This window comes from Bos javanicus, chromosome 20 (assembly GCF_032452875.1).
Source record: "Bos javanicus breed banteng chromosome 20, ARS-OSU_banteng_1.0, whole genome shotgun sequence".
NCBI lineage: Eukaryota > Metazoa > Chordata > Mammalia > Artiodactyla > Bovidae > Bos > Bos javanicus.
Window position 1 is genome coordinate 39,982,960 of NC_083887.1, and position 16,212 is coordinate 39,999,171.

The 16,212-nt window shown below is 41.5% G+C and overlaps 1 protein-coding gene across 1 annotated transcript in view; it reads left to right on the forward strand.

Moving 5' to 3' along the window:
* The window catches only part of ADAMTS12 (ADAM metallopeptidase with thrombospondin type 1 motif 12), a 391,363-nt gene that overhangs the window by 223,849 nt on the left and 151,302 nt on the right, over positions 1-16,212 (forward strand). Inside the window, exons 7-12 of the mRNA XM_061393780.1 lie at positions 1,939-2,088; positions 8,149-8,292; positions 8,887-9,031; positions 10,273-10,365; positions 12,542-12,687; positions 15,071-15,240. Of these exons, the coding sequence (XP_061249764.1) occupies positions 1,939-2,088; positions 8,149-8,292; positions 8,887-9,031; positions 10,273-10,365; positions 12,542-12,687; positions 15,071-15,240 (848 nt within the window). The remainder of the gene's footprint in view (positions 1-1,938; positions 2,089-8,148; positions 8,293-8,886; positions 9,032-10,272; positions 10,366-12,541; positions 12,688-15,070; positions 15,241-16,212) is intronic.

Sequence of the window (16,212 nt, forward strand, 5' to 3'; positions counted from 1 at the left end):
TCTTATCCTAACCGGAAACTTCAATCCCAGAATCACTCTTTTGGCTGATTGCGAATAAGTTCCAAAATAAGTCTGTGGCATAAACCTATTACATTAGGTTCATCAGGGCTTGTGACACCTGTATTGATTGGAACTTCCCTAGGGAATAGGTTGGTATGGGTGTAGAATCTAAGCACAGGGGCTTTGGGAAGCCAGCAGGCAGCCAGAGAACATGAGGACCCAGGCAAGTGGCCCCGAGAAGACCAGTCTAGGCAAGACCTGGCTCTAGGAAAGAACCCTGGATCATGGAACCAGCATTGGCCAGCAGGCAGCTGTGTCTCAGCTGTGTCTCTCTTCTTTCTCTGAAAGCAGAATAGTTTCACCTCTCACTTTCACATGAATAAATGAGTGAGTTAATGATAGCTGGCTTTCGAGGGGTATTTGACATGGGCCAGGTTCAGTGCTATATCTGTTAGAACAATTATCATTCCACTTAATCCCCACAACAACCCTGATAGTTCATTACTATCTATCATTCCTATTTTACAGATCGAGAAACTGAGTCTTATAAATTATGTCACCTGCCCCAAATCTCACTGCTTTTAACAGATATAGCAGGAACTTAAATCCAGTTAGCTTGACCCCAGTAGCCATACTATCACCCTGTAAGAATGCAAAGGATCTGTTCTCCTTTTCTTCTTATGATGATCATTTTTCTTCTTTACAACAGAGTTCTGGTTTCAAGTTTTGATGAACCTCAACCAGCTCCTAGACAATAGAGAGAATTTCAAGTTCTGAAGCAGGATTTCTCAGTAGTAACACTACTGACAATTTGGGTTGGCTAATTCTTTGCTGTGAGGATCTGGCCTGTGCACTGGGGTGTATTTAACAGAATCCCTGACCTCCATCCATGAGATATCAGTGGCACCCTCCTCTAAGTTGTGATGGCCATAACTGTCTCCAGACATTGCCAGAAGTTCCTGAGGAGGGTGTGGGGAACAAAACCACCCCCTGTGGAGAATCTCTGCTCTGAAGGAGCAGGTAGGCTCAGGAAGGGAGGGAAGGAGAGGGCTGAACTGGTCTCTGGAGGACTAGACTGAGATCCACTTCAACAGAGTTCCCTATAGAGGAGCTTTCAGTACAAGGTGGATTTGGTGTGAACACACCTTGTGAAATGGGGCTGGTGGATTCATGTCAAGGCATGTTTTTTCTGTCTCCAGTGCTTAGTGGAGGTGAAGCTGATCCCTTATTGGGAGCTTATGCGCCTTACCTGTAAGACCCATATTTTACAATCCTTTTGCCAGCCCTTTTTTATCCTCTTTATTGCTGGATACTTAATGGACACTCAATGGACAGTTTTTTTAGGGGCCTAACTTCCTTGTATCCTATGAGATCCTAGGAGTTTTTCTTTGTATGTCCATCCCCTTCCATATGCAGTATTGTTAGGGTGGTGGGACCGGAGAGACCATGAATTTGATCTCTAGATGGATTGATGGGACCAGTTGCCTTTTTCATGAATGAACAAAAGTTCTCAGATATCTTTTGAACATATACCTCGGAAAGGCCAAAAAGGCATTTCGTGTTTGAAAAACCTCAACCACTGATGATTGTCCTTTCCCTGTTTAAAAGTTCGATTAATTCCAATTTTCAATCAAATCCTTTCTCTTGTGTGTCAAATAATATAATTTGGCTTCCTGATATTAAGAATAAAAGCAACTCAATTAAAACATTTGCTGTATTTTCATATATTTCTTTGGGTGTGAATGAGATTCAATAATGAAGTGGTAAAATCAGAATAATCCTAGTGAATTCAAAATCGCTCCCTAAGATTTATATGGACTTTTAAAAACAATTTTAATCATGCTTTACAGACCATATTGCAAGTGAATTCATGGCCAGATGGGTTTTTTTCCTAGATGTGTCTTGTGGCGCCTCCACATCCCTGTTCTTTGCTTTCAGAAAAGACCTCTGTGCAGGTGTCAATCACCGCTGTGAGACTCTGGGGCTGTCCCACCTGTCAGGAATGTGCCAGCCTCACCGGAGTTGTAACATCAATGAAGACTCTGGACTCCCCTTGGCTTTCACAGTTGCCCATGAACTCGGACACAGGTAAAGGGCCAAGGAAACTGAGATCTCCTCCTCCTGATCATGCATCAGTATCAGGGTGTCAGGAGAGTCAGGTTGCGTTTTGGCTTGAGAATTACCTCCTAAATCTCTGCTTTCTCATCTGTAAAGTGGCGAGGGGGGATTGGGGAAAGACACAAGTTCAATATTCCACTGTCTTCTCTGCCCGACCCCTTGTACCATCAACATCACAGAATCATAGAGACCACTGCAAGTCTCTGAGTTAGAACAAGGTGAGCAGAAACAAGGAGACAGTTTTAACTTAATTGATTAACTCAGGAGTAGTAATTCCTATTTGCTGCTGCTGCTGCTGCTAAGTCGCTTTAGTCATGTCTGACTCTGTGCAACCCCATAGACAGCAGCCCACCAGGGTCTGCCGTCCCTGGGATTCTCCAGGCAAGAACACTGGAGTGGGTTGCCATTTCTTCTCCATTGCATGAAAGTGAAAAGTGAAAGTGAAGTCGCTCAGTTGCTTCCAACTCATAGCGACCCCATGGACTGCAGCCCACCAGGCTCCTCCATCCATGGGATTCTCCAGGCAAGAGTACTAGAGTGGCTTGCCATTGCCTTCTCCAATTCCTATTTAGTTCTTATGAAATAGTGATGTTATTAATATCACTAAAAAGTCACAAACCTTAACATTCTTTGCCCTTCCTTTATGCCAGACATTTCACATTGTGTCATTGACTTCTCTCAACAACATTGCTGCTGCCAAGTCGCTTCAGTCGTGTCCGACTCTGTGCGACCCCACGGACTGCAGCCTACCAGGCTTCTCCGTCCATGGGATTCTCCAGGCAAGAACACTGGAGTGGGTTGCCATTTCCTCCTCCCAACATTAGGAATTAGATATTATTGTTTGCACCATTGTACTTATGTGTATTAAAGGAGGACACTGAAAAAAAGAAATAATGGAAAACTGCTTTAAACTGGGAAAGACTATCAAACAAACACCAGTTAACAGGAAGTCCGAATTGTCACAAAAATGTATAAATTTGATTAGATCAATTGATTGAAGGCAGGTTTCAGAAATTTTTAGTAAAGGAATGTTGAGAATTCTGAATTCTCTAAGTATCAGAGGTTCTCAGGAGGAAAGATCTTAGCTTATTTGTAACTTAATATATTGACATATTTATTAACCAGTAATGAGAGAACATCATATAAGGTGGAAGCTCAGAGTGGGGAGTCATATAAATGGCTCAACCGCACCCCTACCTGTTATGTGGCCACTAGCTTGAAAGAAAGCAAAACACTGAGCATATTCTGAATGTCCAGCCAGAAAAAGAGGTGGCATTAGGAAGAGCCCTGCTGACTAGATTATTTAAGGCCTGGCCTCTCTGGTCTGGGCTTTCTCACCATTTTTCTTATATAATATTGGAACTTTTCAAAATACTTTTACCTAAAGTACTAAACCAGAGTATTGGCTTGAGAATTGGGACATGTGAGTGGTTATTCTGGCTTTTCCATCAGCCAATATGTTTACCTTAGAGAATTCCCTTCACTTCTTTGTGCTTATTTTCTTATATCTGAAATGAGTAGATATGATTAGGTACTGTGATTTCTTTGATCCTTACCAAAAAGCCCTGGGAGATAAATGTGCTACAGTGTGGTATCCTTAATTATCAAAAATTCAAATACAGAGAGGGTAAGTGACTTGCTTTTAATTAAATAAGATTGAGGACAAAATACTGAAAAGACCAGGCCATAGTTATTGGCATGTTGATAATAACTGGGCAAAGTGAAAATTATTCTTATGTGCAAATGTATAGGCACCCTCAGTCCTGGTACATGGAAGGACTGTCCCTTGCGGCCTCGAATAAAGTCACTGTTGTCAGCAGCATCTCTAGTCAAGCGGTGTCAAGCAATATAGCTGGATCAAACTGAGAAATGATTGCTCAAGGCATTCTCAGCAATGGTATGCCCAAGTTGAAGAAAAGTGGAGAAGACTTGCTTGATAAGACATTCTCAAGTGCTCACTTATGTGCAAAGAATGGATCCTTTATCCTCAATTCATTTTGGCAGTTTTTAAAAAGTAAACTGATACTACTTATGATCCAGCAGTTGTACTCTGGGCATTTATCAAGAAGAAATGAAGATGTATGTTCATATTTAAAGAACCTATACATGAAAGTTTATAGAAGCTTAATCTTAATAGCCCCAAACTGGAAGCAACCCAGGGGTTGTTTCAGCTCAATGTGGTGAATGGTTAAATAAACTGTGATGGATCCAGATCATGGAATACTACTCAGCAAGAAAAAGGACCAATTATTGATACATGCAGTGACCTTGATGAATCTTTGAACAATTATGCTCAGTTAAAAAAACTAGTCCCCAAAGGTTATATACTGTAAGATTCCATTTACATAGCATTAGTGAAATAATAAAATTATCTAAATAGAGAACATATTAGTGGCTGCCAGAGCTTAAGAAGGGGATGGGGGAGGGCTGGAAAGTAGATCTGGCTACAAAGTGCAACATGAGGAATTCCACCAGGTGAAAATGTTCTGTGTCTTGACTATATCAGCATCAGCATCCTAGCTGTGGTATCATATTATAGTTTTGCAAGATGTTACCATGAGGCTAAAGTGGGTAAAGGGTACATGGGACCTCTTTGTTTTATTTATTTACAACTTGCATCTGAATCTATGATGATATAATAATATAAATTTAATATGTAAATATAATGAATTAAAATTTTAAAAGAGGGCATTGGGCCATGTACAGTTGATCTAAATAAAGCACTATTTTTTAAATGGCAAAAAAGTTTAGGGTCACTGATAGGAAAGACAAAATTGGGGAATTCCCTGGTTGTTCAGTGGTTAGGACTCTGCTTTTCCACCGTTGGGTGCTCGGTTCGATCCCTAATCAGAGAACTAAGATTCTGCAAGCCGAGTGGCATGACTGAAAACAAAAAAGAAGAGGAAAGAAAGACAAAGTTGAAGAAAGACATATAAGTTTGAATTTGAGTGACAGAAAAAATACTTCGGTAAGTCACAAAACTGAAGAAGAGAAGACATTAGGAGTACCCTGAGAAATTTGTTTATAGCACAAGATGCTTCCGAAATATTCAGTTCTCTTTTTAGATATAAAGTTCTAACTAGCTGTGGACCAAACTGAGAAACACTGGGCATATCAATGAAACAGCCTGGTGCCAGAAAAAGAAAAAGAATAATAAGCCACTATTCTAAGATAGTCACTATAGTTTAATAAAAAAGATACTCCATTGATCTTGAAAACTTGTTTATTTCATCACTGATTGCATAGGATTTAAAATAGAAAGTGAAGTTAATTAACTGGTGCTTTGGCCTAAATAATTGCATTTTTATTTTGAGAAAAATTTTAAGTTCCATTTATGAGAAGCCTAGATTATATCCATCATCCATACCTAAGCTCTCATCCCTTAATAGGTGAATTACCAAAATGAAGATGGAATTCCAGAAGGAAATTTAAAAACCTCTCTGAGATCTAGCATCCTTTCCCTTGAAGTAATGAAAATATCATGATAGAGATGAACACTTGCAACACCACATCCATCCAGTATTTCCCATTCTTCTGGATTGGGATATTCCATTTATTTCACTTATAAAGCTTTCCTTGTTGCATATGCCAAATTGGTATTTCCTGAATGAGTCAGAAAAGCTCACATTCATACTTTCATGGTTCTTGTTCTCTGCTGGTTCTACTCCACCATAACATGAATAGTAAAAAGCAAGAAATGTCTGACCAAGTGATACCCTAAGATTCAGGCAGTGACTTAGCTTGCTATTTCATGTCTATAATTTTCATAAACCCATCTAGCAGGAATTGTAAAACCAAGGTGTAGTAAAGCAGGCTAATTCAGCAGCTAGTGAGTTGTTTCAGCCTGTAGTAGGCTCTTACTCCAAACTGCTTTTGAGGTTCATTCCACTTGCTAGGAAGTAGCTTCTTGGAAACACCTTTCATCCCTCTGACCTCATGTATTTTTCCTGTCTCTCATTTTTCACTGACCCCTGATCCCATATGACTCTAGCACTCCCCCTCATATAGAGAGAGTGGACATGTCCAGAGGAACCTTTGTTTAGCAGCTTTGCTTTCCTTTTGTTGCATGGAAGCAGGAGTGATAGAGCTGGAGAGGGGAATGCTTAGTGAACTAAGAACTTTAGATGGAGCAACATGAGCTTTTGGGGAGCTGATGTATTTAGAGGGTAGGTTTGAAGTCACCCGGTATATAGGATAGGCCTCCCTGGTGGCTCAGTGGTAAAGGATCTGCCTGCAATGCAGAAGACCTGGGTTCGATCCCTGGGTCAGGAAGATCCCCTGGAGAAGGAAATGGCAACCCACTCCAGTATTCTTACCTGGGAAATGCCTCCATGGAATCACAAAGAGTTGAACACGATTAAGTGACTAACAAAGTATATAAGATCCAGACATCTGGCTTGTCATATTGGAAAGGCTGATCCTAGAAAAGCCATTATTAATGGCGATTTTTAGAACCATGTTTGTTTAAGATTTTTCCTAATTATTAAACAGGTGAACGTGTGGAATACTTAATGAATAGGGTAGGACTGGATTTTCAACAGCCTGGGAAAGGCCTGCTCAGAAAAAAAACCCCAAAACAAAAAACTTTCATTGAATTAAATTCTTTGTGATTGAGTGATTAAAGAGCTTGGTAGATTAATTCTGTGACTCCTGTGTGAATTTTGTATTCATGTGGAATGTGATCAGAGTCTGTAAGTAAGTTAATAACATCTTAATGCATTAAAAATAATACAAGAAAATTTCTAAATCCCACAAAGACTTTTTTCTGCAAGAGTTGCTAATGTTGATCAGAGATTTTATTAAAGTTAGATATGAGCTTTCCTGTCAGAGGAATTGCATTTTACCAGCAGAGTAAAAGGTCATAGTTTCCTCTGTTCAAATTTGTAAAGTTGAGCCAAGATCAACCAGGTTGCAAGTTTCCAAAAAGCAGATTCCAACAGAGACAGGTCTTGTGGAGACTCAGAAAGCATCTTGGCAGTGATCCTGAGGTCTCGGCTTATAAACAGACACTTCTCAGTCAGCTTCTTTCCCAGGCAGCCCCTTGCCGTGGGAGTCAGATAAGCATTTTAGGGCCTTTCAAGGCTGCTTCACCTGGTTACCCCTGGCAATGGAGGTCAGGAAGCCGACCGAATGAGACACTGACAAGAACTCTGATTTAGGAGCACAGAGATCTGCAGAACACTCAGCTTTGTCACGAACTAGCTTGTGACTTTTGACAAATCTCAAACTCTCATCTAAAAAAGGAAAACAAGCCAGCTAGACAATGATAAAGTAAAAGTGTTAGTCACTCAGTTGTGTCTGACTCTTTGCGACCCCATGGACTGTAGCCTACCAGTCTTCTCTGTCCAAGGAATTCTGTAGGCAAGAATACTGGAGTGGGTTGTCATTCCCTTCTCTAGGGGATCTTCCCAACCCAGAGATCAAACCCACATCTGTTGACGTTTTCTGCATTGGCAAATGGGTTCTTCACCGCTCATGCCACCTGGGGAGCCCACTAGATTGTGCGTGCTCCCTAATGTCCATATATTGAAGGACTTGTATGATACTGGAGAGAAATCCATCCATTCCAAGCTTGCAGCTTCTGACGAAGTCTCCCATAGGCTTTGCCATTCATGCTCTCAAGTGAATTATGATGAAAAAGCAAAAGGAAGTTTTGTTCTTTTGTGCTGCAGTTGCTACAGCAGGAGAAAGAATACAGCTGGAGGCAAGATTTGCCCTCCTGACTGTAGTCTCATAGAAAGCCAAAGCCAAACTGGAAGCTTTTAGCTTTCTGCCAAACGGAAGTTTTTGGATTAGCCGCACGGCTCCCAGGGTTGTGTATTTGGAACAAAACTATGCCTAAAGTGATTCCTGTGCTTTCTAGTTGAAAATTAGCTAGCCCCCTCCAACTTCAAAGTCCCACTTTGTAATCAGATGCCTTCTATACAAAGGTGGCTCACTGTGGGTTATTTTCACCTTGGAGGAACTGTGGTTTTCCTCTTGTTTCATGCCTGCCTCTTTAATATCCTTGTGTTCCGTGCTTCCCTGCAGCTTCGGCATCCAGCATGACGGGAAGGAAAACGACTGTGAGCCCTTGGGCAGGCACCTGTACATCATGTCCCGCCAGCTGCAGTACAATCCCGCCCCGCTGACATGGTCAAAGTGCAGCAAGGACTATATCACTCGCTTCCTGGAGTAAGTGACCGCGCATCTCAGCATAGCCTCACTCAGGGCTCTGAACACCGGAAGTCACTTTGAGTTCTACCCAAGACCTGGGAAAGCCTCAGTTCCTCTCATAGGTCATGTCAGGGTGGTAACAGTAACTGTAACAGGTAACTTCGCTTCTGCTCTCTGACTCTGACATCCAGGTGGGTTCTGCCTCCAGCTTCAGCCAGGTGAACACTCTGTCTCCCCCCACCCTCCTTCAGCTTTTTGTCATCTGAAAGGGGCTCTTTATGACCCAAGAGTGAGTTTGAGTCCCTGGGGGACTGGCAAGAATGACTAGGACAAGTCAGAAGTTGTCACCATACCCCACTGAGGGTAATATAATTTTTTTTCATTTTACCACTGCTTGTAAATATTTCTTAGATCACATCTGAGCAAACGGTGTGGGACTGTGATTTGTATTTACTTTTAGACAACTCTTACCTTGGACCTAGTAGAAATAAAGTTGTCTTAAAGGACATAGAACACTAGAGAAATAGAAGGTTTTCTTGAATGAAAAACTAAACCTTTCATTTAGAAGGAAATTGTAAGCCACTGCTCTCATTTCTATTCACTTGTTTTCAGCCGAGGCTGGGGGTTCTGTCTGGATGACATCCCCCAAAAGAAAGGCTTGAAATCCAACATCATTGCCCCTGGAGTGATCTATGATGTTCACCACCAATGCCAGCTGCAGTATGGCCCCAATGCTACCTTCTGCCAGGAAGTAGAAGTAAGTGTTGGGTATCTAGGTGCCTCTGGCGGGTATGTACAGGGCTCGAGATGCAACATACTAAAGGAGGGCCAGGGAAATATTGGGAAATCCTTGTGGCTTAGCTGGTAAAGAATCTGCCTGTAATGTAGGAGACCTGGGTTCGATCCCTGGGTTAGGAAGATCCCCTGGAGAAGGATAAGGCTACCCACTTCAATATTCTGGCCTGGAGAATTACATGGACTGTATAGTCTGTGGGGTCGCAAGGGGTCAGACGCTAATGAGAAACTTTCACTTTCAAAGATCCAGAAATGGAAACTTTCTATTCATGGCAAGATGTCTGTAACTAGAAGGATTGAAGTTGAGATCATTCATATTCTTTGACCCACCTCCTTGGTATCCTTTACAACTGGGTGGTGGTTAAGAAAATGCTATAGTGCTTTTCAAGAATCACAGTGATTCACACCTGCAGACACCATAGCAACCAACTTAATCCCTGAAGTTGCTCCCTTTCCTAAATTTCCTATCTGGTTGCTGAGCACCTCCAGAGGCCAAGGTAGGAATAAGATTTATCCCTTATTCATTCTTCTCTATTTTCAACATCTAAGTGATAAGTCAAGCCCTGGTATTTAACCTGTGATTGAATCTGTGGCTCTGTCCTGTCTCTTCATTCTTATTACTGCTCTCCTGATTCCATCTCTCATTACCTCTCCTTAATATTACCTTTGAACTATTTGATCCAGAGATCAAATTGCCAACATTCATTGGATCATAGAAAAAGCAGAGAATTCCAGAAAAGCACCTACTTCTGCTTCATTGACTATGCTAAAGCCTTTGACTGTGTGGATCACAATGAACTGGGGAAAATTCTTAAAAGGATGGGTATATTAGACTCCTCCTCCTCTCACCTGCCTCCTGAGAAACCTTTATGCAGATCAAGAAGCAACAGTTAGAACCCTTCCTGAGGGCATTGAACAGTGGATATTATGCCACACAAATAGAAATTCAACTCTTGGCAAATGTGTTTTATCTCCCATTTCCATATGGCCTAGAATGGCTTACAGCCAACTGTTTATATGTAATGACAATGTTCAGATTAAGTTTAAACTGAGGTTTCAGTTTAACCATAACATTCAGTAACAACCGTAGCATTTATTGTGCATATGTGGATGAACCTGTGTAGATTACACCATCATTGTAGAAATGCTTTTGTGCAAGTTTTGAAAAATACAAAAAAGCTCAGCCTCATATTTGTTTTCCAGAATGTTTGCCAGACACTGTGGTGCTCGGTGAAGGGCTTTTGTCGCTCCAAGTTGGACGCTGCTGCAGATGGGACTCAGTGTGGTGAGAAGAAGGTGAGGTGTCAGTGGGGTGCCAGGCTGAGGAAGGAAGGTGGGGATAGGGGGCTTATGTTCTTGGGCAGAGCTGGGGAGGAGGCCCTGGAGAGGAGCTGTTTCTGGGTGAATGCGGATCATCATACAGTCAGACTTGCCAGAGGAAAGGACTCCACTTCCACTATTCCTCTTGAGCCTTCACTTGGGACAGGTAATTAGGGAGACAGAGCTGAGACCCAAGCCACACTCCAATTACACAACATCTGGCCCACCTTTCCCTGATGAACTTTTGTGGAGTTTGTGATCAGTAACATCTGCTGAGCTTATCATCGACCTTCACTTTAACCTTTTCTCCCGCTCCATATTGAACATTGAGGGCTTCCCTGGTGGCTCAGATGGTAAAGAGTCTGCCTGCAATGTGGGAGACCTGGGTTTGATCCCTGGGTCTGGAAGATCCCCTGAAGAAGGGAATGGCAGCCCACTCCAGTATTCTTGCCTGGGAAATACTGTGAACAGAGGAGCCTGACGGGCTACAGTCCATGGGGTTGCAAAACTTCGGATACAACTGAGTGACTGACACTTTCACTTTCATATTGAACACTGGGAAGGACAAGTCAGTGGCTTCTTCTTTCCAAGGATGTAATTTCAGACCATATGGTATCTTCTTGCTCATCATCTGCATGTGTGCGTGTTCAGTTGCTTCAGCTGTGTCTGACTCTTTGTGACCCCATGGACTGTAGCCCTCCAGGCTCCTCTGTCTATGGGATTCTCCAGACAAGCATACTGGAGTGAGTTGCTATGCCCTCCTCCAGGAGATCTTCCCAACCCAGGGATCGAACCTGCATCTCCTGCAGTGGCAGGCGAGTTTTTTACTCACTGAGCCTCCTGGGAGGCCTGTTCATCATCTGACATGACTGCATTTCTTAAAGTCCTACCCATACCCAAGAACTCAGAGATGTTAGATGTCCAGACTACCTGAAGACAGAGTAATACATGCTGTTCAAGAGCACAGTTTGGGTTTGTGTGGGCCTAGGGTTTATGTGTTTAGTGGGTGTCTTCATGTAGCTTGAGTATGTCCTGACTCATCATTAAGATCATAGAGCTTAATCAAAATCCACAGTCATCAGAAATAATGAGGAAGAGGAGGCAAGCAGATAAAACACACCCAGATCCTCTGTGAAATGTGGTCATTTCTAACAACCAGCTCACATTTCTTGTTTCCCTTTTTGTATGTTCACCCTCCTAAACTGAAAGTTGTTGAGGGAGTCCCTTGAAGAGGGAGAGTGTGGAGTTTTTCCTGAGCCACTTGAAATACTAGAACTGGAAACAATGCAAAGAGTTATAGAAGAGCAGAAATTTTTCTTGATATTAGAAAGAACTTCAACTTCTGTAAAAACTTGGGTTTTTCAGCAACAAGCAGATTTTTCACAGAGGGGATGAGTTATCTGTTGCAAACATTAAATACCCATAGAGGCTATGCTGCTAAGTCGCTTCAGTCATGTTCGACTCTGTGCGACCGCATAGACGGCAGCCCACCAGGCTCCCCCGTCCCTGGGATTCTCCAGGCAAGAACACTGGAGTGGGTTGCCATTTCCTTCTCCAATGCATGCAAGTGAAAAGTGAAAGTGAAGTCGCTCAGTCGTGTCCGACTCTTAGCGACCCCATGGACTGCAGCCCACCAGGTTCCTCCATCCATGGGATTTTCCAGGCAAGAGTACTGGAGTGGGGTGCCATTGCCTTAGAGGCTATAGAGGAGTGCTATCATGGTGCCAGTCTACAAAATATTTGTTATGGTTCTCAACAAGATAAGAAGCTTGCATCAGAAAGTAAATCAATTATATTACTGAACAGCTATGTTACTAAGCATACTCAGCTGATACACTTTCCATAGCAAGATTTTCTTAATAAAGGAAGCTAACATTCTGGCATGCAAGTCTGCCAATTACACTTTGAGTCATACTCCTTTCTCTGCAACTAGGCACATAACATTCCCTTTAATTCCTGAAATTCTCTGATTATAAAACCCAAGACTTTCAAGGGAAATTCTTTTATGAGATGCTCTTTGTTCTACATCTGATGTGTGACTGTAGGAAGTCTGCTTGATCAGGAAGAACTCGGTTCAGGCTGCGAGGGTTCCTGAGTCAGCTTGTTATGGAACCTTTCTGACATATGCATCTCCTGTCTCTTCCGTTTTCAGTGGTGTATGGCTGGCAAGTGTATCACAGTGGGCAAAAAACCAGAGAGCATTCCTGGAGGCTGGGGCCGCTGGTCACCCTGGTCCCACTGTTCCAGGACCTGTGGGGCTGGAGCCCAGAGTGCAGAGAGGCTCTGTAACAACCCTGAGTAAGTCAAGTCAAAGATGTTTTTCTTCCTTCCTTGAGCACTGGGAGACCAGTTGTAGATGGGGTGATGTCAGTGACCCCAAGGCTCTCCAAGGAAACTAAGTAGGTTCCCAGAGACAAAGAGAGCCAGAAGGAAGACTCATAGAGCATGAAGAAAAAAGTTTTGTTTTTTTTTATTTCTTGCTTTGTCTCATTTTGGCTTGGTACTGGATTCGAACTTAGGTAACTAAACTGATTTCATCATTTGGAGAAATAAGCAAAAAATTTTTAAAAGTACAATCCATGTGAAAGTCTCTAGACGATTATATAATTAAGTCCTTTTAAATAACCCCATTCTATCAGTGAGGATTATCATACCCAATTTTACTGACAAGACACAGCTTTCTTTCCATTATAATGAATGTATAATTTTGTAAAAATAATTTTCTTCTCTTGGGTAACTAATCATATATAGCTTGGCACATTTTTTGAGGATGATTATTTTTAATGTTTTAGATAAGAATTTTGTAAACCTCACAGTTCTGTATTAGCCTGTTAAGGATTTCATAGAAGTTATTTCACAAGTTGCTTTCAATTTTTTAATCAAATTGCTTAATTTTTTTATATTTTAAGTTTGTATAATGATTATTTTATGTGAAATATTCTGTTTTCTTGATTTCCAAATATATATATATTACATTCTTCATTTCACTATTTGCTGGTATACTAGTTCCTAAGTATTATTTTTTAGCAGTGTACATATGATGACTCCTATAAGTAGAAAATGTTTTAAACTTCTTTTATCTAAATTTACATTAGTCTGTGTTGAACAGTAAAAGTCACATATTTTAAAAGGCAAATGATATATATTAAAACAATTCCATCAGTATCTCAGTTCTAAATCTTACCTCCTTTTTATTATAAATGTATTACTGTGTGTATATATATATATATATATATGCATGTATATATACACATATAAACTATCTAACTATATATGTAATTTCTCCTAAAGGTTAATAAGTTAATATCTATGAATAACTCAACACACTAACTACTACATAAATTTGTCAGTAAATGGTAGTTACTGTGACATCTTTATCATTTCCCATGCCTATAAGTAAGTGTACATTTGAGGGATTTGGGCAAAATTGTTTTAAAATCTTATTTTTTGTTAAAACACCAGGTTCCTGTGGCTTCAAAAATTCAAAATAAAGAATTTCTTGTAGAATTGTTTTACAGAAAATCTTTATTTTATAGTTTGTTTCAATGTGATCAGAAAAACTATTTCCATTTTTGTAATCAGGAAATACAAGCAATTTACTCCAGGATCTGTGGTCACTGTTGAGTATCAGCCACTGCCAGTCCTTAGCCTTCTTGGGAGGATGGTCAGCAATCCATGGTTGTCAGAAAAAGGACATTCCTGTTGAGGAAATGAATCCCCTAACTTGGCTTGAGGGGGAAAAAATGGTCCTAACTCCCATCTTAGAGGCTACAGTTTGTCATAGAGTGTCTTTGGGTGACTCCACAGAGTGATCATATCTGATCTCAGTAGCTGGTTTGCTTAAGTTCATTGAGAAGAAGGTCAATAAAAATACAGTCACAGATTCAGGTCAGTGCCTGACCAGCCAATGCTGACACTCTATCCTTGATTTATATTGGTCAGATGTCTAGTGAGAACCCAGCAGGGCTTGGCTCATAAAAGGCTCTTAGATGGAAATGAATTGGAGAGCTGTCAAGTCATAGAGTATCACTTCATCATCACAAATAGGAAACCACCAAGCCTAGCCTCAACTATGAAGTACAGTGCTTAGTTCTGCATACAGGGAATTGATGACTGTGAACTGCCTTGGTTAAAGAATTATCTTTGGGTGTGATAAGTATAGAAAGTGCCTCCAGCTGGATAATGAAATGTTATCCAGAGGAGAAAGAGGTTACTTTTGGCAGTAATTCAGATAGAATTCATGATGGAGATGGAAATAACATTTATTTGTCTTTAAAGGATGGGCAGTATGTAGACATTTAGAGAAGAGTGGAAATCTAGAAGCACGGCGGGGTGGAGGGGGGAAGCAAACAAGTCAGCTGGTATCACGGGAGCGGTGTGCAAATGAGAAGGAATGTGGGAAGAAACCATGTTCAGGTGAGGTAAGTCAGGATCATGATGGCCTTGAATGCCATCATGCTAAGGAGGCTGGACTGTATCCTATGGTCACAGGGTGCCATTATAGGTTTCTCAACAGGAAACTAAAATATTGGAGGTAATCATAAAAGTTAGCCAGAGAAGAATGTGTACAGTAGAAAAAAGAGAAAAGACAGAAATGGAGATAAGCGGGGACAGAGCATTTTTAACATAGAATACTGGCCTTTAAGGAAATTAGAGAGCAATTTGTGTGTTTCATGTGTAGACCAAAGTTCGGAGGGAAGTACTGCACTGGAGAAAGAAAACGCTATCGCCTGTGCAACATCCACCCCTGTCGCCCGGACACACCCACTTTTCGGCAGATGCAGTGCAGTGAGTTTGACACTGTTCCCTACAGGAATGCATTCTACCACTGGTTTCCGGTTTTTAATCCAGGTAAGGAGCTGTGATGGAATATTCCAGATTGAGGGCCACAGCCATTGTCAGAAAGCATTTATCCGTCAGGGTACTGTGATGCAGTACAGAGAAAAAAAGAGAGTAGTGCCATCAAGAGTTTTATATTTTAAGAGGTGGAGACACTGACCTGGTTAAGTCAGTCAGTAAATGTTGAAGGTGACTATTCCAACTCCCTGCCAAGCTCTGTGGGAGTTAGAAGAGAATTTTATCAAACATGATGACTCACTTCAAAACAGCTGAGGTACAACTAAGCAATATGTGGGGCTTGTTGGGACACAGGAGGAAGCGCTTACTGATGATGTGTGGAACTGAATATAATTTTGACAGGAACTCAGTAAAGGTCATTATGGGTGTGGAGTAATTTCAAAATAGTCTTCCAAGGAAGCAGTTGACAATTCTTAAGCATGTGTCGTCTTTCTCCTGCAATAACGAAGGGGAAGGCATTCTAAGTAGAGTCAGCAATTCCCAGTGAGAGGAGAAAAGCACAAGGCAAGACAAGATGGTAGAAAATGTGAATCAGATCGCCAGTTCAGGGTCGATGCATGAGGCAGGGTGCTCAGGACTGGTGCACTGGGATGACCCTGAGGGATGGGATGGGGAGGGAGGAAGGAGGTAGGGTCAGGATGGGGAACACATGTATACCCATGGCTGATTCATGTGAACGTATGGCAAAAAACCACCACAATATTGTAAAGCAATTAGCCTCCAATTAAAAAAAAAAAAGAATGCACCCAGCATAAAAAAAAAAGAAAGAAAATGAATAAGAAACTTGATCGCAAATGAGTGAGAGCCAGCTTTGGGCCAGAAATCAACATTTTGTATCTATAGGACAACATGCTTGCGTGCTAAGTCACTTCAGTCATGTCTGACCCTTTGCGACCCTATGGACTATAGCCTGCCAGGTTTCTCTGTCCATGGGATTCTCCAGACAAGAATACTGGAGTGGGTTGC